This window comes from Talpa europaea, assembly GCF_964194135.1.
Source record: "Talpa europaea genome assembly, chromosome: X".
Taxonomy (NCBI): Eukaryota; Metazoa; Chordata; class Mammalia; order Eulipotyphla; family Talpidae; genus Talpa; species Talpa europaea.
The window spans coordinates 48,214,351-48,233,422 of record NC_140081.1 but is presented as its reverse complement, the minus strand read 5'-3'; the positions used below and the strand labels follow the sequence as shown (position 1 = coordinate 48,233,422).

Here is a 19,072-nt window from a genome sequence, read left to right as displayed (position 1 = left end):
CAAAGAAAATAATCCAGTCAAAAAATGGGCAGAAGAGCTTAAAAGAAACTTCTCTGAAGAGGAAATGCAAATGGCCAACAGGCATATGAAAAAATGTTCAACATCACTTGTCATCAGGGAAATGCAAATCAAAACTACCATGAGATACCATCTTACACCAGTGAGAATGGCACATATTAAAAAAACTAGCAACAACAAATGTTGGCGAGGGTGTGGAGAAAAAGGAACTCTTCTGCACTGTTGGTGGGAGTGCAAACTGGTCCAACCACTGTGGAAAGCTGTGTGGAGATTTCTGGACCTACTAAACATAGAGCTTCCATATGATCCAGCAATTCCACTCCTAGGTATTTACCCAAAGGACACAGAAACATCAATTCCAAAGAACACCTGCACCCCTATGTTTATAGCAGCACTGTTTACAATAGCTAAGCTTTGGAAACAACCCAAATGCCCAAAAATAGATGACTGGATCAAGAAGATGTGGTACATATATACCATGGAATATTACTCAGCATTCAAAAAAGATAAACACATGCAATTTGCAGCAACATGGATGGCGCTGGAAGGGATCATGCTCAGCGAAATAAGCCAAAAAGAAAAAGAAAAATACCGGATGGTCTCACTCATAGCAGGAATCTAGAAAACTTAAATAAGGGACCAGGAAAATGAATAACTATAAGATAGTGAAAATCAAAATCAACAAAAAACTATGAACCAGAGACACTTTTAGGGGGGCGGGAGGGGAGGGATTGGGGTCAGAATGGGGGGGCTGCAATTGTATGGGGAATATAACAATAAAATTTATTTAAAAAAAAAAAAAAAAAAAAAAAAGAAACAAAACCCAACCTTTTGCTGTCTCCAGGAAACACATTTAGCTACAAAAGATAAAAATAGACTCAAAGTTAAAGGATGGAAAACAATCCTACAAGCAAATGGACCAAAAAAGAAAGCAGGAACAGCTATACTTATATCAGATAAAACAGATTTCAAACTCAAAAAGATAAAAAGAGACCCCAATGGTCACTACATTATGATCAAGGGGACAATACTTCAAGAAGAAATAACACTCATTAACATATACTCACCAAACGAAGGAGCACCAAAATATATCAGACAACTGTTGTCATCTCTGAAAACAGACATCAGACAAAACACATACGTAGTAGGAGACTTCAACACACCACTGTCAACAATGGATAGATCAACAAGACAAAAAATAAGTAAAGAAACTAAAGCTCTAAATAAATACCTAGAGCATTTGGGCTTAACAAACATCTATAGAACACTAAACCCCAAAAAAACGGAGTACACATTTTTCTCAAGTGCACACGGATCATTCTCCAGGATCGATCACATACTGGGGCACAAGACAAACATCAACAGATACACCAAGATTGAAATCATACCAACCATCTTTTCTGACCATGAAGGCATCAAACTAGAAATAAACCATAAAAAGAAGGCAAGGAACTCTCCTACCTCATGGAGATTAAAAACCACACTACTGGAAAACCACTGAACTAATGAGGAGATCAAAGAAGAAATTAAAAAATTCTTTGAGTTGAATGACAAGGAGGACACCAATATCCTAAATGTATGGGATGCAGCAAAAGCAGTAATAAGAGGAAAATATATAGCAATAGAGGCTCACATCAAGAAACAAGAAAGAACTCAAAGAAACAACCTAATCTCGAAGCTCAAAGATCTAGAAAAAGAACAACAAAAAAAACCCAAAACCAGTAGAAGAAAAGAAATAATAAAAATCAAAGCAGAAATAAATGAAATTGAAATTAAAAAAAATCCAAAAGATAAATGAAACCAAGAGCTGGTTCTTCGAAAAATCAATAAAATAGACAAACCCCTAGCCAGGCTCACAAAGGAAAAAAGGGAGAAAGCACAAATAAACAGGATCATAAATGAAAGAGGAGAAATCACAACAGACACAGCAGAAATCAAAAGAATAATCAGTAACTACTATGAACAGTTATATGGAAACAAGTTCAACAATCTAGAGGAGATGGACAAATTCCTACAACTCTACAATCACCCAAAGCTAGATAAAGAAGAAATAGAACACCTAAACAGACCAATTACAAGCAGCAAAATTGAAATGGTAATCAAAAACCTCCCCAAAAACAAAAGCCCAGGACCTGATGGATTTACAAATGAATTCTACCAAACATTCAGAGACGAATTAGTGCCTATCCTTCACAAACTCTTCCAAAAAATTGAGAAGGAAGGGACAATACCAAACACGTTCTATGAAGCCAAAATTACACTAATACCAAAACCGAACAAGGACAACACAAAAAAGGAAAACTACAGGCCAATCTCCCTAATGAACACTGATGCAAAAATCCTCAATAAAATTTTAGCTATCAGAATCCAACAATGTATCCATAAGATAATTCACCACGACCAAGTAGGATTCATGCCAGGGACACAAGGATGGTTCAACATCCGAAAATCAATCAACGTTATCCAACACATCAACAAAAAGAAATATAAAAACCATATGATAATATCAATAGATGCTGAGAAAGCTTTCGACAAAGTGCAACACCCATTCATGATAAAAGCCCTTGAAATTCTTGGGATACAAGGAACATACCTCAACATCATAAAGGCCGTCTATGACAAGCCAACAGCCAGTATCATTCTCAATGGTGAAAAGCTGAAAGCAATTCCATTAAGATCTGGAACAAGACAAGGATGTCCACTCTCACCATTGCTTTTCAATATAATACTGGAAGTACTAGCCAGAGCAAAAGACAAGAGAAAGACATACAAGTAATCCAAATAGGAAAAGAAGAAGTCAAACTATCACTATTTGCAGATGATATGATAATATACATAGAGAACCCCAAAAACTCCACAGAAGAACTAATTCAACTCATCAATCAATTCAGTAAAGTGGCAGGATACAAAATCAACACGCAAAAGTCAGTAGCCTTCCTATACACATACAATAAATCTGAAGAAGTAGAAATAAAAAAAAATCCCTTTTATTATTGAAACAAAAAAAATCAAATATTTGGGAATAAATCTAACAAAAGAGGTAAAGGAACTATACAAAGAAAACTATAAAACACTGTTAAAAGAAATAGAAGACACAAAGAAATGGAAAGACATCCCCTGCTCATGGATTGGAAGAATAAACATTATTAAAATGGCCATCCTACCAAAAGCAATATACAGATTCAATGCTATTCCAATCAAAATTTCAATGTCATTCTTCAAAGAAATAGAACAATTATTGATGAAATTCATGTGGAATCACAAAAAACCCCGAATAGCCAAAGCTCTATTGTAAAAAAAAAAAAAAAAATGAAGGGAATGGAGGCATCACACGCCCAGACTTCAAACTATACTACAAAGCCATAATCATCAAAACTGCATGGTATTGGAACAAGAACAGACATACAGACCAATGGAATCGAATAGAAAATCCAGAAATAAACCCACAGATTTATGGTCAACTAATCTTTGACAAAGGAGCAAAGACTATGCATTGGAGCAAAGAAAGTTTGTTCAGTAAATGGTGCTGGGAAAACTGGGTCGCTACATGCAAAAGAATGAAGCTTGACCACTACCTCACACCATACACAAAAATCAACTCAGAATGGATTAAAGAACTAGACATAAGACCTGAAACCATAAAATACATAGAAGGAAATATAGGCGAAACACTACGTGATTTGCATATCAAAGACATCTTTACAGACACATCACCCAAAGCAGTGATAGTGAAGGCAAAGATAAACAGCTGGGACTACATCAAATTAAAGAGCTTCTGCACAGCAAAAGAGACAATAACAAGAACAAAGAGAAACCCCACCAACTGGGAGAACATTTTTGCACACAACACTAATGATAAAGGACTGATCACAAAAATCTGCAAAGAGCTGATGAGACTCAGCAACAACAAAGAAAATAATCCAGTCAAAAAATGGGCAGAAGAGCTAAAAAGAAACTTCTCAGAAGAGGAAATGCAAATGGCCAACAGGCATATGAAAAAATGGTCAACATCACTTGTAATCAGGGAAATGCAAATCAAAACTACCATGAGATACCATCTTACACCAGTGAGAATGGCACATATTAAAAAAACTAGCAACAACAAATGTTGGCAAGGGTGTGGAGAAAAAGGAACTCTTCTGCACTTTTGGTGGGAGTGCAAACTGGTCCAACCACTATGGAGAGCTGTGTGGAGATTTCTGGACCTACTAAACATAGAGCTTCCATATGATCCAGCAATTCCACTCCTAGGGATTTACCCAAAGGACACAGAAACATCCATTCCAAAGAGCACCTGCACCCCTATGTTTATAGCAGCACTGTTTACAATAGCTAAGCTTTGGAAACAGCCCAAATGCCCAAAAATAGATGACTGGATCAAGAAGATGTGGTACATATACACCATGGAATATTACTCAGCATTCAAAAAAGATAAACACATGCAATTTGCAGCTACATGGATGGTGCTGGAAGGGATCATCCTCAGCAAAATAAGCCAGAAAGAAAAAGAAAAATACCGGATGGTCTCACTCATAACAGGAATCTAGAAAACTTAAATAAGGGACCAGGAAAATGAATAACTATAAGAAAGTGAAAATCAAAATCAACAAAAAAACTATGAACCAGAGACACTCTATGGGGGTTAGGGGGCCGGAGGGGAGGGATTGGGGTCAAAATATGGGGGTTGCAATTTTATGGGGAATATAAAAATAAAATTTATTATAAAAAATACATGTATTTTCACATAGTACTATTCTCATGTATCTTACTAAATATGGGGCTAGGGGTTTGAAGGAGATGAGCTGAGTTTAAATAATAGGTTATTTATTGGTAATACCAAATTTTGCTTACCAGAAGAATTTGTTACTAGCATTTCAGGGAGGATTATGGGATTGACTATATATCATTTCAAAAAACCTTGGTGGTAACATTTTGTGATTCAATGTGCCAGAGTCTGCATTTCAGTCCAGCTCATCAAGGCCGTGGGTGGACACAGTGGCCACAGTGGCACAGGTAGAGGGCAGCAGACCATCCACTGCTCCCTGTATCTGTTTGTGGTCTCTTCCATCAAACGTATCAATATTGTGGAAATTCAGGTAAGTATCCCCCTTTCTCTTGACACAACAATAGAAAAGCCCCACACAATTTATTTGCTTGCCAGGAGGTTTTAGGGGCCTGTATCTATTTGATTTGAATAGTGAGGCTTTTAGTTCTAGGTATTTTTCTTACTGCGGAAACAATGCTTTTTTAAAAATTGAATAGTGCCTTCATTCAGGTTCTGCAGCAGGGTCTAGCAAATACGTTTTTTTCATAGCCTTATGACCAATAAACTCACTTTCAGAGGTTTTTGTTTTTAGGCCTTTTAGAGGAATATTCATTTCACTTAGTTTTTATCAAATACTGGTTTACACCATCATGTGATTTAGGGGCCTGGGGTCACACGTCCCCAGATGCACGTCACCACACCATTTATGCCATTAAAGCATCCACAGTCAACTCTGGGCCAGTAGTCTCATTTCTGGGTCCTATTTCTAGGGTTGGTTTTGGTTTTGTTTTGTCAGTTCCTTTGCTTCTCTGTATTCCATATGTGAATGAAATCATCCGGTATTTCTTCATCCTTCTAACTTATTTCATGTAGCATAACCCCCTCCAGTTCCATGTTGTCACAAATGGCAAGAGTTCGTCTTTATTTTATAGCTGAGTAGTATTCCACTGCATCCAAACCACATCGCCTTAATTCACTCACCTGTGCTGGGCACTTAGGTTGTTTCTATGACTTGGCTATTGGTATACAGTGCTGCAATGAACATAGGCACGCATGTATCCCTTCAAATTAGTGTTTTTGCATTCTTTGGGTAGAATATAAGTGGAATTGCTGGGTCAAAAGGTAGATCTTTTTTTTAATATTTGCGGAAACTCCTTATTATTTTCCAGAGGGGCTGGACCAGTCTACATTCCCACCAGTCGTGTTTGCGGGTTACCTTTTTCTCCATATCCTTCTCCAGCATTTGTTGCTGCTTTTTATTTTTATGGGCCAAGCTCATGGGAGTGAGATGGTATCGTGTTGGGGTTTTGATTTGCATTTCCCTGTAGGTAAGCGATGTTGAACATAATACATGACATAGAATATTCAAACAGTGTCTTAGGGCAGGGGTTTTTAAACTGAAGTTCATGGATAGAATTCAGGTATTTATGATTTGGATGGGAAAAAATGTTTACATCTTCCCCCACTAACTGTATCTGGCGTTTGATGTTTCCTTTCATTACAAATGTAGGCAACACACTGTGCAAAAATATTAGCAGTAACTGTGACTTTGTCACCAATAGAAATCAGATTTCGCCGTTCTTGCAGCTATCTAAAATAACACTGATATTCATCACTACAGAATTAGTGGTTTTTAAATGTACCACTAGACCTCATTACTTAACATATGAACAGGCATATAGATCACGTGTATTATATAAAAATTTATATATAAAATTTAAAAACATTATGTTGCAGTATAATTGGTGTCCTTTGTAAGCCTATGTATTTACTTTATATTTTTAAATCAACATTTCGGAGCAGGAGCCATGGACTTGGGAAAGCTGCCAGAGCACTCAAAGACCCCTGACCTAAGGGTATGAGGTACAATGTCTTACTCAACCTCCCTTATATCTGGGTTGTCATTCCCAGAGGCAGTCTATGAATGTATAAGCGCAAGTCTAGGTGTATATATTTGCCTTTTACACAAATGCTAGTATATTGTTCTGCACCTTAGTTTTAAATTTTAACACAGCTGTCTTTGTTTTTTTTTTTTGTGTGTGTGTGTGTGTGTGGGACCCTCGCCGGTGGCCGGGGATTGAATTGGCGCTGCAGAGGTTGCGGGCAGCCTCGCAACCCAGCGCTCAACCACTGCGCCACCAGGGGAGGCCCTAACACAGCTGTCTTATATTGAATGGATATACCATAATTTATCACCTTCTACTGATGGACATTCAGAATTTTCTCCAAATAAAGTTGTAATGAATATCCTTGTACCTTTCACATATGTGATTATAGGGTAATTTTCTAGAAATGGAGTTGCTGGGTCAAAGGGTATATCTATAATTTTGACGGTATTGCCAAATTGTTCTCCATAGAGGTCATAATAATTTACATTTCCATCATTAATGAATACCTGTTTCCCCAGATGGTCACCACCCATACGTTTAACATTTTTAACTTAACCAATATGATAGGTTAAAAAGCGGGATCTCATTTTGGTTTTAACTTGCAATTATTTTACTATGAATGAGGTTTGTTCTTTAAACTTATTGAAAAGATGCACTTTCAAAGTGGAATTAAGTGCACACACTATAATGCATATAAATTTGTAAAAGTTTTTTCATTTATCAACTTCTTCAGAATCAGAGTTCCCTGTCAAAAGCTAACTTCCCAAAAGCTTACTGGGTGGGAGAGGCCCATTCCTGTGATACTGTCTCACAAGTTAGCCATAATTGAAAACTTGCTATATCTGCTTTCTCTCCATGCCACACAACTTACTTGCTTTTTCTAGTTCACCTTTCAAGCACTCCAGCTTCTTTCCTTTGTGGGTGACAGCTATGCCACAGACATTCACTTCGTATCCTGGGTAAGTAGTGACTGGTTAGGTAGTATCTTAGGCACATAGCTTTTCAGAATTTTCGCCAAGATTTTCAGAAATTCATGGCCCTTATCTAGGAACACTGTTTTGAATGTGGTTTTTAAAGAAGTTTCATGTTATATCTACTATTTTGAGTACCCTTCTACCATACTGGCAAATCTGTGTATCCCAGGTAATAGGGAGGACTTTCATCTGTTCAGTGGGGAAAATCTCATGGAAACATAGCTTCCAGAGATGTTCAGAAACTCTTCTCAAGTGGGAAACTTAGGTCTTTAAGTGATTTGCCAGTATATGGCCTACTGTGGGCATATTAAATGCAGCTGAGAACACAGTATGTTAAAAGAATTATTGTTATGAATCATAGTTGTGTTGACAAAATTTTAGTATTATAATCTTCATATACGTTTTTGAACATCATAAACATGGTATTATAAATTAAGAAAATGTAGACACATAGAATATTGGCCCTGAGATGGTCATAATGTAACCTGTACACTTGAAGATAAGGGAATGTTTTTATGCTGACATATCTCCCTTTAACCAGCACTTGGTAAATGGCCCCTTACAAAAAAAGTAGTAGAAAAAATGATTGTCTTTTTTTCTTCCAATAAACATTTAAAAATAAAAGAGGCATATTGAATGGCTATTGTGTGCCATTTACTATGTTAATAAGACTATGGAGCTAATAATGCCTGACCTGGCAGATTAAAGTAGGATGACCCGTAAAACATGTGTCCAGGAACATCTATTTGATGGTCAATTCAATGTGTGAGTACTGTGAGCTGTTATTTGGCTCCCCAAGAGATGGTTTCTAACTTATGGGATATACTGAGAAATAAAGTAGTCCCGGGAGGAAAGGAACTACAGGTTAAAGGAGTGTGCTTAAACTACTTACAATAGCCAAGTTATGGAAACAACCCAAAATGCCCCCAAATAGACAAATGGATCAAAAAGATGCGGCATATTTACACAATGGAATATGTGTTTGTCAAAAAAAGACAAACTCATGCCATATGCTGCAACATGGATGGAGCTGAAGGGGATTATACTAGCTGAAATAAGTCTGAAGGAAAAAGACAAATATCGGATGGTCTCACTTAAATGTGGAATGTACAGAAACCAAACAAAAGGTCAAGAAAAAGTCAAAACTAGCAAGCTGACCATAGATCTGAGGCATACAGCAAAGGAGTGGGCAGGAGCAGGGGCAAAACAGGGGAGGAAAGAACACAAGGGAATATGGTGATGGCTCACAGGTGATGTGGTAGGAGAACTATGGGGACTACAGTGATGTAAGAAAAAAATAAAAAGGGAGTATGCTTGATGTCTTTGGGAACTACTGACTGAATACCTATTACAACACACACCAAACCCGAATGACAATTCACAAATTACAAGGGTTATTCACCTTTTAAAGTAAAAATCAGGCCATATTCAATCTTTCATACAATTTTATTTTTTTCCTTCAACCATAATAATATGATATCCAAATTTTGTTTTAACTGGAGGGTCTGTAAACACAGGCTTATCCAGCCCACTTACAGGCAAGGCAAATGCTGCTTCTTGAAATGGTCCCACCATGGACCCTCTGGTCATCCAACCCAAGTCGCCCTGAAAAACCCAAAAGGTAGATGTCAAGTGGCCCCGAAGAGTTCTACAGTTCTACTGTAGCTTAAGAGAATTTCCCAACACAAATGCTAAGGTTCCTGGGTTTATTCATCTAGGCTATTAAAGAACAGACTTGACAAGGACAAATGGTAGAAGTCCAACCCTGTACTGAATATATAAGGACTCATAATGTTGCTGGGTATTTGTTAGCTGTGCAAGTTTGGTCATGTTTAGGTTTAGACAGGTGACGTGTATTCAGCTATTTACAAGTTGGGCATTTCTGGTTTTAAGATATTTAAAGACAGCTAAAATGAATGGCAGAACACAGAAATTCTCTACTGCTTCATTTAAAATGAAAAGTGCACCATACCCCTTGCCTGGCTTTATCTTCACTGTATTGTGTGGCCACTTCATTGAATCGCATTCCAGACTTTAGCTTTTCCATTGCTTCCATGATTTTTCCGTGTTTTTCACATAGAATGTGTCTGACCTACAAGGAAAAAAACATGTTCACATACTATTTGGAGACCCAAACGATTCCTTTCCTCACAGCATAATAGTCATAGCTGGATTACCCCCACTAGTGAAAAAACATGTTAGCTCATGGCAGTGGAAAATTATGGCAGTCTGCCCAGTTGCATAATGGCCACAAATCCATTTTTCATATTAATACAGTATCTCAGAACCCTGATATAGATGGAAAATGGGTATCTGGCTGTGGGAAGCTTGCACCTTTTATCTTCTACTCAATAGTAACAGGAAGAGGAAACATCGTAATAGTTGAGAGCATGAGTCCTGGAGACAAATCCCCAATCTATGTTAATCATCTTACACTTACATACACACACACACACACACACACACACACACACTCTCTCTCTCTCTGACATATTTAGACTTCCTACTTTTATATTTGTATTTTCTAGAAATTTATCCTTTATATGTAACTTTTCCAATTTTTTTAAGATTTATTTTTATTTATGCATACAAGAACTGGGATGTAGGCCAGAGGTATGGGGGGGGTAAGAGGAGTCACCAGAGACAGAGTGGGGAGCAGAACAGGCAGATCTACTGAAATACACTGCTGAGGGGAGCAGTGGGCAAGACAGGAGAGGGTCTGCTGTGCTACATGGGTTAGCTCTTGGCTGGGAATCAAACTCAGGCGCAGTGGCTGGTGATAGCTTGATGCACTGAGACTTTAACCCCTGCGCCACCAAGGAGGCCCATTTTTCGAATTTATTGACTTATACAGTATTTTATAGTATTCTCATTTCTAGTAAATCTGTACTTGCTCCCACTCATTAAGGTTTATTTTTTCTAGAAACATCTTTTTCTTTGTCTAGAAAATATTTTTTTTTATAAATTCTTTTAAATGTTATAGGCTTTGAGTTTTGATGTTCTCTATTGTTTACAATTTTAATCATCAATTCTTATTATGTATACTTCTTCCTTCTTTATATTTCATTTATGGTTATTTTTCTAACTTTTTTTTTAAAGATTTATTTATACAAGCACTGGGGTACAGGCCAAAGGCATGGGAGGGTGAGAGAATTCACCAGAGACTGAGCAGGGAGCAGAAGAGGCAGAAAGATGGAAGACAGTGCCGAGGGGAGCAGTGGGCGAGACAGGAGAGGTTTGCTGCACCATGTGGGTTGCTCCCTGGCCGGCCGGGAATCGAACTGGCTCTGCAGAGGCTGTGGACAGCTTCACAGCACTGCACTCAACCCGCTGCGCCACCGGGGAGGCCCTAGTTTTCTAACTTTCTGAGAAAAACACTTTGCTCAGTAGTTTTCATTTTTTCCTTCTTTCTAAAATAAAGATTACCACTAATGCAACTTGTACCACACCCCATACATTTTATATGCGGTTCTCAGCTCTTAAGTATTATACAATTTCCATTTCTTCCTGCTATCTTTTTATTATTCACATCTAATAGTATCACATTATGATAGAAAGAAAAAGTATGTTCAACATGATGTAAATCTCAGGAAATAAGCAACCATCTTAAGTGAGCCAGTGTCCAGATAAGCTTGAAGGTGCATTCTTTATTGTTTAGGGTCAAATCTCTTTCTCTGGCCTTTCACTATCAACATTGCTAAGTTGTATGACTATTTTATAAAGGTTATTTTACTAATTTATAAAGGTTAATTTTCTGTTGCCATTTTACATGTTTTCTTCCTCACTAGTGTCTTAAAATCTGATTCTGCAGTGAAGTACTAATCATAAAACTATAATTGTATTACCACAGTAGGCATATTTTTAAACCTCTTAAATGTTTTCCCATTTTTACCTGAGATAATGACAGTACCTATGTGTTCTCATAGGGTTGTAAAGAATGAGATAATGCAGCTATTAAAGTTAGCTATTATTTCATCCAAGTGGGATGATATGGAAAACTACTAGGAAATATCTTACCAAAAGGAGGCCAAAGAAGCTACTCCACGATGCAATACTTTGAAAAAGTATATGTTGACTCCTTGGTGGTGCAAGGGGTTAAGAAGCAACCTATGAAGCTATCCACATCCACTGCAGCATAAGTTCGATCACCCGCCAGGGAGCTACCCACATGGTGCAGCAGACCTCTCCTGACTCGCCTGCTGCTCCCCTCAGCAGTGTATTTTGGTCTATCTGTCTGTTCTGTTCCCCGCTCTGTCTCTGGTGAATTGGTGAATTCTCTCACCCCCCATGCCTCTGTCCTGTACCCCAGTTCTTGTATGCATCTTTAAATAGATCTTTTAAAAAAAAAAGTATATGTTGAATATTAAGAATATTAACTGAGGTCTCCCTGGTGGCGCAAGGGGTTAAGACTCAGCACTATGAAGCTATCTGCAGCCACTGCAGCACGAGTTCGATACCCAGCCAGGGAGCTAACCCATATGGCACAGCAGACCTCTCCTGTCTCACCCACTGCCCCCCCGCCCCCAGCAGTGTATTTCAGTACATCTGCCTGTTCCGCGCCCCACTCCATCTCTGGTGGATCCTCTCATTCCCCCACACCTCTGGCCTATACCCCAGTTCTTTTTTTTTTTTTTAAGATTGATTTATTTATTTATACAAGTACTGGGTACAGTCAGAAGTGCGGGAGGGTAAGAGAATTCACCAGAGCCAGAGCAGGGAACAGAACAGGCAGACTGACGAAATACACTGCAAAGGGAGCAGCGGGTGTGGCAGGAGAGGTCTGCCACACCATGTAGGAGCCTTGCCAGCGGCCGGGGATCGAACTGTTATAAGGCAGCCCCAATACAAAACAGGGTGCCTGACTGTGGGTCCTCACCTGTGCACTTAAATGGACTTATCAATGCTCTACTGCAGGCACACACGAAAGGTTAATAAAAGGTTTATTTACAGGGGAAGGGCAAATGATGAAATGTACCGCTCAGGGAGAAAAGTGGGAGACAAAGTTTTAAATGCCTCCTACCCGATCCGCCGATCAGGAATCACAAATGGCACTCTGAGAGCTGGCCGCAAGCCAGGAGCCGTGAAGCCAGGAGGCGAGCGATAGCGAGCCCCCCCAAGGCCCACATGTTTGGTTTTTATATCCAACCTGGCTGCTAAACTCCACCCTCAGGTCCCAGCCACCTTCCCTTTGGTGGTAACGGGATTTGTCTTTCCCAATGTCCTGATGGCTTTGGTCTAAAGTGGGGGTGGAGTCCACAAAGCCTGTATGGAATTAGCACAGGACATCTTTCCCCATAACAGAACTGGCGCTGCAGAGGCTGCAGGCAGCTTCGTAGCCCAGCGTTCAACCACTGCGCCACCAGGGGAGGCCCTATACCCCAGTTCTTGTTGTGCATAAATAAATACATCTTTTTTTAAAAAAGAATATTAACCATATAGAAGTATTTAAATTTGACCTATGTTTACATAAAGTCAGGTTTAAAAAAATTAAATCTTTAAGAAAGATTTGTCAAAGTATCTTTTACAGGATTTCCCATTTCTCAAATAGAATACATTATTTGCTTCAAATTGTAAGTGATATACTGGGGTGGGGGCTAAAGGTGCCTCATAAATTTGGAGACAAACAACCAAGGCTGTCCTCAGGTTTCAACTACTGAAGTGGGCAGGGCGATGTTAGCACGCAGGAGTACTTCCTGACTGGTGGAGCTACACAGGAGATAGGAACACCTAAAGGGAAAGAATGTGTCAAAAAGTAGGGCTAAGAGGCAGTGCTGTCCAGAGAGCAGAAGGACAAACAATCTGGACACGAGAGAGACATGTTGGGGGACAAGGATGGTTCATTCGATTTCAACTTGGCCTGGAAAAACTTAGCTTCTAGACTGCCTCCCTCCTGCTTCCACATTCACAATGCAACCTTCTGTACTGAGAAAGCTCATACAGGGTTCATGATCATAGAAAGGGGATGACATCCACCATTTTATAAGTGAATAAACAAGTATTTTGGTTTGGACAGATTTGACATAATGAGTGTAGTACTGGGGGCGAGGGGGTTGCAAGTATGACCAACTGCTCATCTGTGTCCTAAGAGAGCCAAGCTACTGGAGAATCTGGGAGTGATCAGTATGGGAGGTGATGAGATTACACAGGAGGAGAAAGGAGTTAAGAGGGCTAAAGATACCCTTGAAGGGTAGCATAAAAGCAAAGAAAGAAGCTCAATAGCATAATAAAAAGGGCCAAATAGGTAGGACAGAAGGTGTGTTAATAGAAACCAAGATAGGGGAAAGTTTTAAGGAAGAAATGGTCAACAGAGTCAAAAGCTGCAGAGTGATCAGGTAAGAAGTACAATCAATTTAGCAGTGGTTGTGACCTTAGCAAAAGAAGTTTCAGGAAAGTGTTAAGTGCATAAGCCAGACTGCACAGACTAGTGGGGTTAGGCATTTGGGCCAAAGTAGAGGGCCCCTGAGGTGATTATGTTGAATGAAATCAGGCAAAAAGTGAAAGGCAGATTTCGGATGGTTTCACTCATCTGCAGAATATGAATACCCAACAATTACATACAGACAAGGGAAGAAATAAAAATTTGAACTTGGCATAAAGAAGATAATTGTTACCAGAGAAAACGGGAAAGGCTAGAGGGAAGAAAGGAGGTAGGCAGATGGGGTATGGGCACCAGTGGTTTGGTGGAGGGAATTAAAAAAAATTTACAAACTTAATGAGCCTATTACTAATAAAAAGTTGGAGACTGTTTTCAACAAACTGATAAAATTATGGGTGAGATATAGTACTAAGATTTTCACTATAAATTTTGGAAATCGAGTAAACAGTATTAATTTGATAACACAAAGACATATATATATATATATATATATATATATATGCTAACTAAATTTGTGGTTTCTTTTCTCACAAAACAGTTATAAAGGCATATCTAAGGTAACATTTTTGTTTTCTTATATTAACTTGGATTTATAATGCAACAAAAAAGGTACCGGAAAGTGGGAAAGGGAGTGTCGGGCACTCCCTCAACTGAGAAAAGACGTATACATTTTAAAAGACGTATAAATTTTAAAAGATCCCTTTTAGGCATATTTCAGGGAGCTGCAGTAAAGGGAAGGGGTTAAGACGCAGTGATGAATGACAGTGGAAAGAGTATGATCTGGCAATCAGAGCACTGAAGTTATTCTTAAAGGAAGAAAAGTGAGAAAGAAAAGAGGGAGGTATGGGTGAATTTAAAAGTTAATATATTTACAGAAATCCTTGGGGGATGGAAAATACTTAATAAATATGTTGAATTTGTATATTTAAAAATTAATGCATATAGGCATACCTCATTTCTACTGTACTTCGCATATTGCACTTTTTACAGACTGAAGGCTTGTGGCTACTCTACATTGAGCAAGTCTACTGCCAATATTTTTTCAACAGCACATGCTCCTTTCATGTCTGTATGACCCTAGTCTTTTATAGTTTTAGAAGTTCTCTAAGTGAATGTGATGTACACCAAGGTTGAGGCCCACCGGATGAAGTTTTCTGCTGAATGAGGACAGCAAGGAGGTGGAAGGTTTGAGGTCAGTGGCAAAGGACTATTGAGCAGTACTGAGGGGCTAGCTAGGATACAGACTAGTAATTAGCGACCCTACAAAGGAATGAGTGGCTGTGTGACTCTCCAATAGGGCTCAGCAGTTCTGGGTTTAAGTGTAAAGAAAATAGACCTGGATTGATCCTGAGTTGTAATCTTGCAGGTGGAGGCAGCAGATGGACTAAAAGAAGTGGACTAAAAGGAAAAGGAGACAGGGCTTCTCAATCCATGGTCAAGGCCCACAATCTAACTCCTATTTAGGTTACAGGACATATGGGGCTTGAAGAACAGAACCAAAACCTGGGGGAAGACAGAGGGAACAGAGAAGGCTCGGAGGCCTGGAGGTCTGTGTTTGGAGAAAAACTGGCAGGACTGGGGAAGCCAGAAAGTGAAAGGGAGGAGAGAAGCTGTGGTCAGCAGGCGGGCGGGCTTCAGAGTCTGGATGGCTCTGGTGACAAGGCCAGGGTGTGGGCCAAGGAATGGGGTTTAAAGCAGAATGGCAGGGTGTGGAAGGAGCTTAGACTCTAAAAGATTACAGGGTTCCAGGGTCCCTCTCCTACTGTTTTGCAAACACTGGAAACAACTCAGCTGTCCTTGAAGAAATGAAGAGCTACACATACTATATACTTCCATTTCGTGAAAGACGATTCAGTGACACAAAGCAGCAAACTACTGATGTATGCAACAGCCTGAATGAAATCTTCAGAGAATTATGCTGAGTGAAAAAAGTCAATGCCAAAGATGACACGCTATCATTCCATTCATGTAAGATTCTTGAAATTATAAAACTGTAGAAATTAGTAGTTCCCTGGGGCTAAGGGGAGGGCAGAGGTAAGGGTGGAGGGATGTAGGTGCTACTATAAAAAAGCAAGGCAAATCCTTGGGGTAATCGAAAATTTCTGTATTTTGACTACATCAATGTCAACCTTCTAGCTGTGCTATTAGACTAGAATTCTGTAAGATGTTACTGAAAGTGAGGTTAAATTGCTCTCAGGCCTTAGAGCACAGCAAACATTTTTTTTGAAGCTTGCTTTCACAAACTGCTTATCAGCAAATGACACAGCCTGAACATGTACAGATGTGACTAACCTTGAGCTGAGCCCCAAGCCAGGAAACACAGAAGAAGGGGGCTGGCTAGCCAAAGGCAAGGGGCCCACCAATAGAAATTTAAAACTCCATGTATCTGGAGAAGAGAAGACCTTCTCATACTTCTCTATGTATGGACTGTCCTATAACTACTCAAGGAACTTTAGTCAAGTTCACATTTTTTATCCTTAATCTGCTCCACATCCAGTAAACTCCTTTGTTCTCAACCCCACTCCCCAAAACCAATATAAGCCCCTTCCTCTCCCCAGACTGGGGGAGAAAAGAGAACAGATTTGAGTTTTCTCCTGCTTCCTTGCTTGTGGATTTGCAATAAACTTTCTCAAAACCTGGTGTCAAAATTGGTTTATGCACATCAAGCAATGAGCACTGCTCGCTGACATTACTATCAGGGGCAACTGGGTAAAAGTTATTATTTTTATTGTAACTGCACATGAATCTAATGCACCTTTGCCTGTTTATCCAAGCTCTTGATTGTATAAAATATTATTTGGTCCTGAGAAGAAACTGATTTATTTACTGGGAAGATCTGACTTAATACATCTTAAGAAACAATACTAAAAGTATGAAGAAATTCTAGATGGCTGAGAAAGCATTTGAGAAAATATTTGCAAAGAATTAATTTCCATAAGTGAGACTGATCTGTTTTTTCTATTTTTGTGTTATATTAATTGTACATCAGCTACGCTAGCCTCTTAGAATGAGAAAGTATACTGTCTTTTCTTTTTATGTGTATCAAAATATACATGAATATAATGTTAATCTATATTTAATGTGGAAAATACAGGAACTAGTAACTCACCTTTACAGCATTGCCACCTCCCTTGGGACCTTGAGTCTTCTTATCAGCACTGTCACTCCCAGAGGTTGCTCCTCCTTTAAAGAGGACAAGTATTCATTTAAACCACACCTAGATATTTACAAAAAGGTCCAACACAATGGGAGTTGATACTTCCATCATAGTGCCAAGGTTCAAAAGGGAACTCTGCCAGACACCACAACATCAAGGTAAATTGATCTGTGATTCATCTCTCTTAAAATAGAAGGCCTGTGCCCCACGTAAACCCTTCACAGAAAATGGACACACAAGTCAGTGCGTTAATGGATGAATGAGTTCCCAAGTCTGGATTCTCTGGACCCAATTTGAAACCCTGCTTTCTAAGGGCAACCCCCTGAGCTCTTGCAAGGTTTCCAATAAGCACTGCCATCTCTGTATTTGAGTATGCACAATTCTAGTAAGTAAAATCTCAAAGGATAGATTTTAAATAAAGATCAAATTTCCCACCACGCATATTTTACTAAAGAATACATTCATGTCCAAATTCCTGGAGTATATTACGCTTACTGATGTCTAAGAAAAGTTATCGGTATTCAGATTAACCACCATTGGCAGCATTTTACATTTTATTACCATGTCACTTTACCACTGTGAACTTCTGTGTCAACGGCAGCATACTTACTGATGGAGGCTGACGTTTCTAAGAACTATTGCCAGATTAACTATTTAAACTAAATAGTTAGTTTATTAAACTAATAAATATTTTCCTGAGTAAGTTCCAGGGACCACGGATACAGAGATGAACAAACCAGGGGCTATACCTAATTCTTTTTAATCCTATATTCTGCCAGTTGCACGGTACTAGGTAAATCATGACTGCCCAGAACATATCCTCTACGAATTCATGGCCTTCCATAATCTTAGTCTCTCAGTTAAGAGGGCAATCCTTTTATTAGTGTGTCACTCCTGTTCCCGTCACCCTCAATGACTATCCCTAAACCTTTACCAAGCTGCCTCCTCTCCAAAAACCTTACTCATTCCCTGCTCTTCTGTCTTAAGAATGACACTTCCTTTCCACTTTAAGAAGTTGAGGCCATCAAGAATATCTCCCACATACTCCACTCCTCCCTCTGGCCTCCATTTTTACAACCACACCCATCCTCATCCTCGTCTCTTTCTCTGAGACCTCAAGCATAAGGCGTCCCTTCCACGTTCAAAGGTCAACTGCTCCACCTCTGTCCTGGACCCATTTTCTCCTAAATCTCACTCTTCGGTCCCTTTACCTCCCTAACTCTACTGAATCCTTCACGTCAGCCTCATTCCCAACTTCGAAAAAACAAATAAAACTTTCTCTAAATCGTATGGGCTGGGCTCTTCTATCTGCCATCCAATTTCCACGCTTTTTCAATTAAAGATTCCCAGACAAGCCCACATTGACCGTCTGGAACTTAACACTTCCGGGTGAATGCTCTAGTCCACCCGTGGCCTCGGTCCCGGATCCTGGGGGTCGCCGGTCTGTGCCCTCCTTCCATTCTCACCCCACCCCATTCTCCCCGGCTGCGCTGGTCGCTCTACCTTTCCCCCCTTTTGCAGAACCGCTTTTTCCTTTGGGCGGCATCTTGGAAGTTGCGGCTGAACTCTCAACTGCTTGGGTTGCCTTACAAAGCCCCTTTAGGTCCCACAGGCACGCCCTACGCCAATGCCTGAAAGCGGCATCACAATTTGCCACTGTCACCTAAGCGCCGGGAGCAGGCATATTTGTGGGCAGACCCAATCATTTGGCTCTCGGACCAATGGGGCTGAAGATGTCTGACCAATAAGAGATGTGAACCGGTGGAGGGGCGGAGCCAAAGCGGGAACCCCCGCCTCTGCTCTCTTTATTTTCTTTTTCACAGGCGCTTCTTTTGCGCCCGCTCCTCCTCCCCCGGCTCCCCAGCGCGCCTCCTCCACGCGTGCGTACTGGAA

General features: G+C 39.7%; 1 protein-coding gene across 1 annotated transcript; it reads right to left on the bottom strand.

Moving 5' to 3' along the window:
- Positions 1-9,092: 9,092 nt before the first annotated feature.
- Positions 9,093-18,725, bottom strand: PIN4 (peptidylprolyl cis/trans isomerase, NIMA-interacting 4; the record flags this gene model as incomplete). Its single annotated transcript, XM_084258430.1, has 4 exons — positions 9,093-9,251; positions 9,619-9,738; positions 17,132-17,205; positions 18,683-18,725. The coding sequence occupies 4 exons, from the start codon at positions 18,723-18,725 to the stop codon at positions 9,093-9,095; spliced, it is 396 nt and encodes a 131-aa protein (XP_084114556.1).
- Between the last annotated feature and the right edge of the window lie 347 nt (positions 18,726-19,072).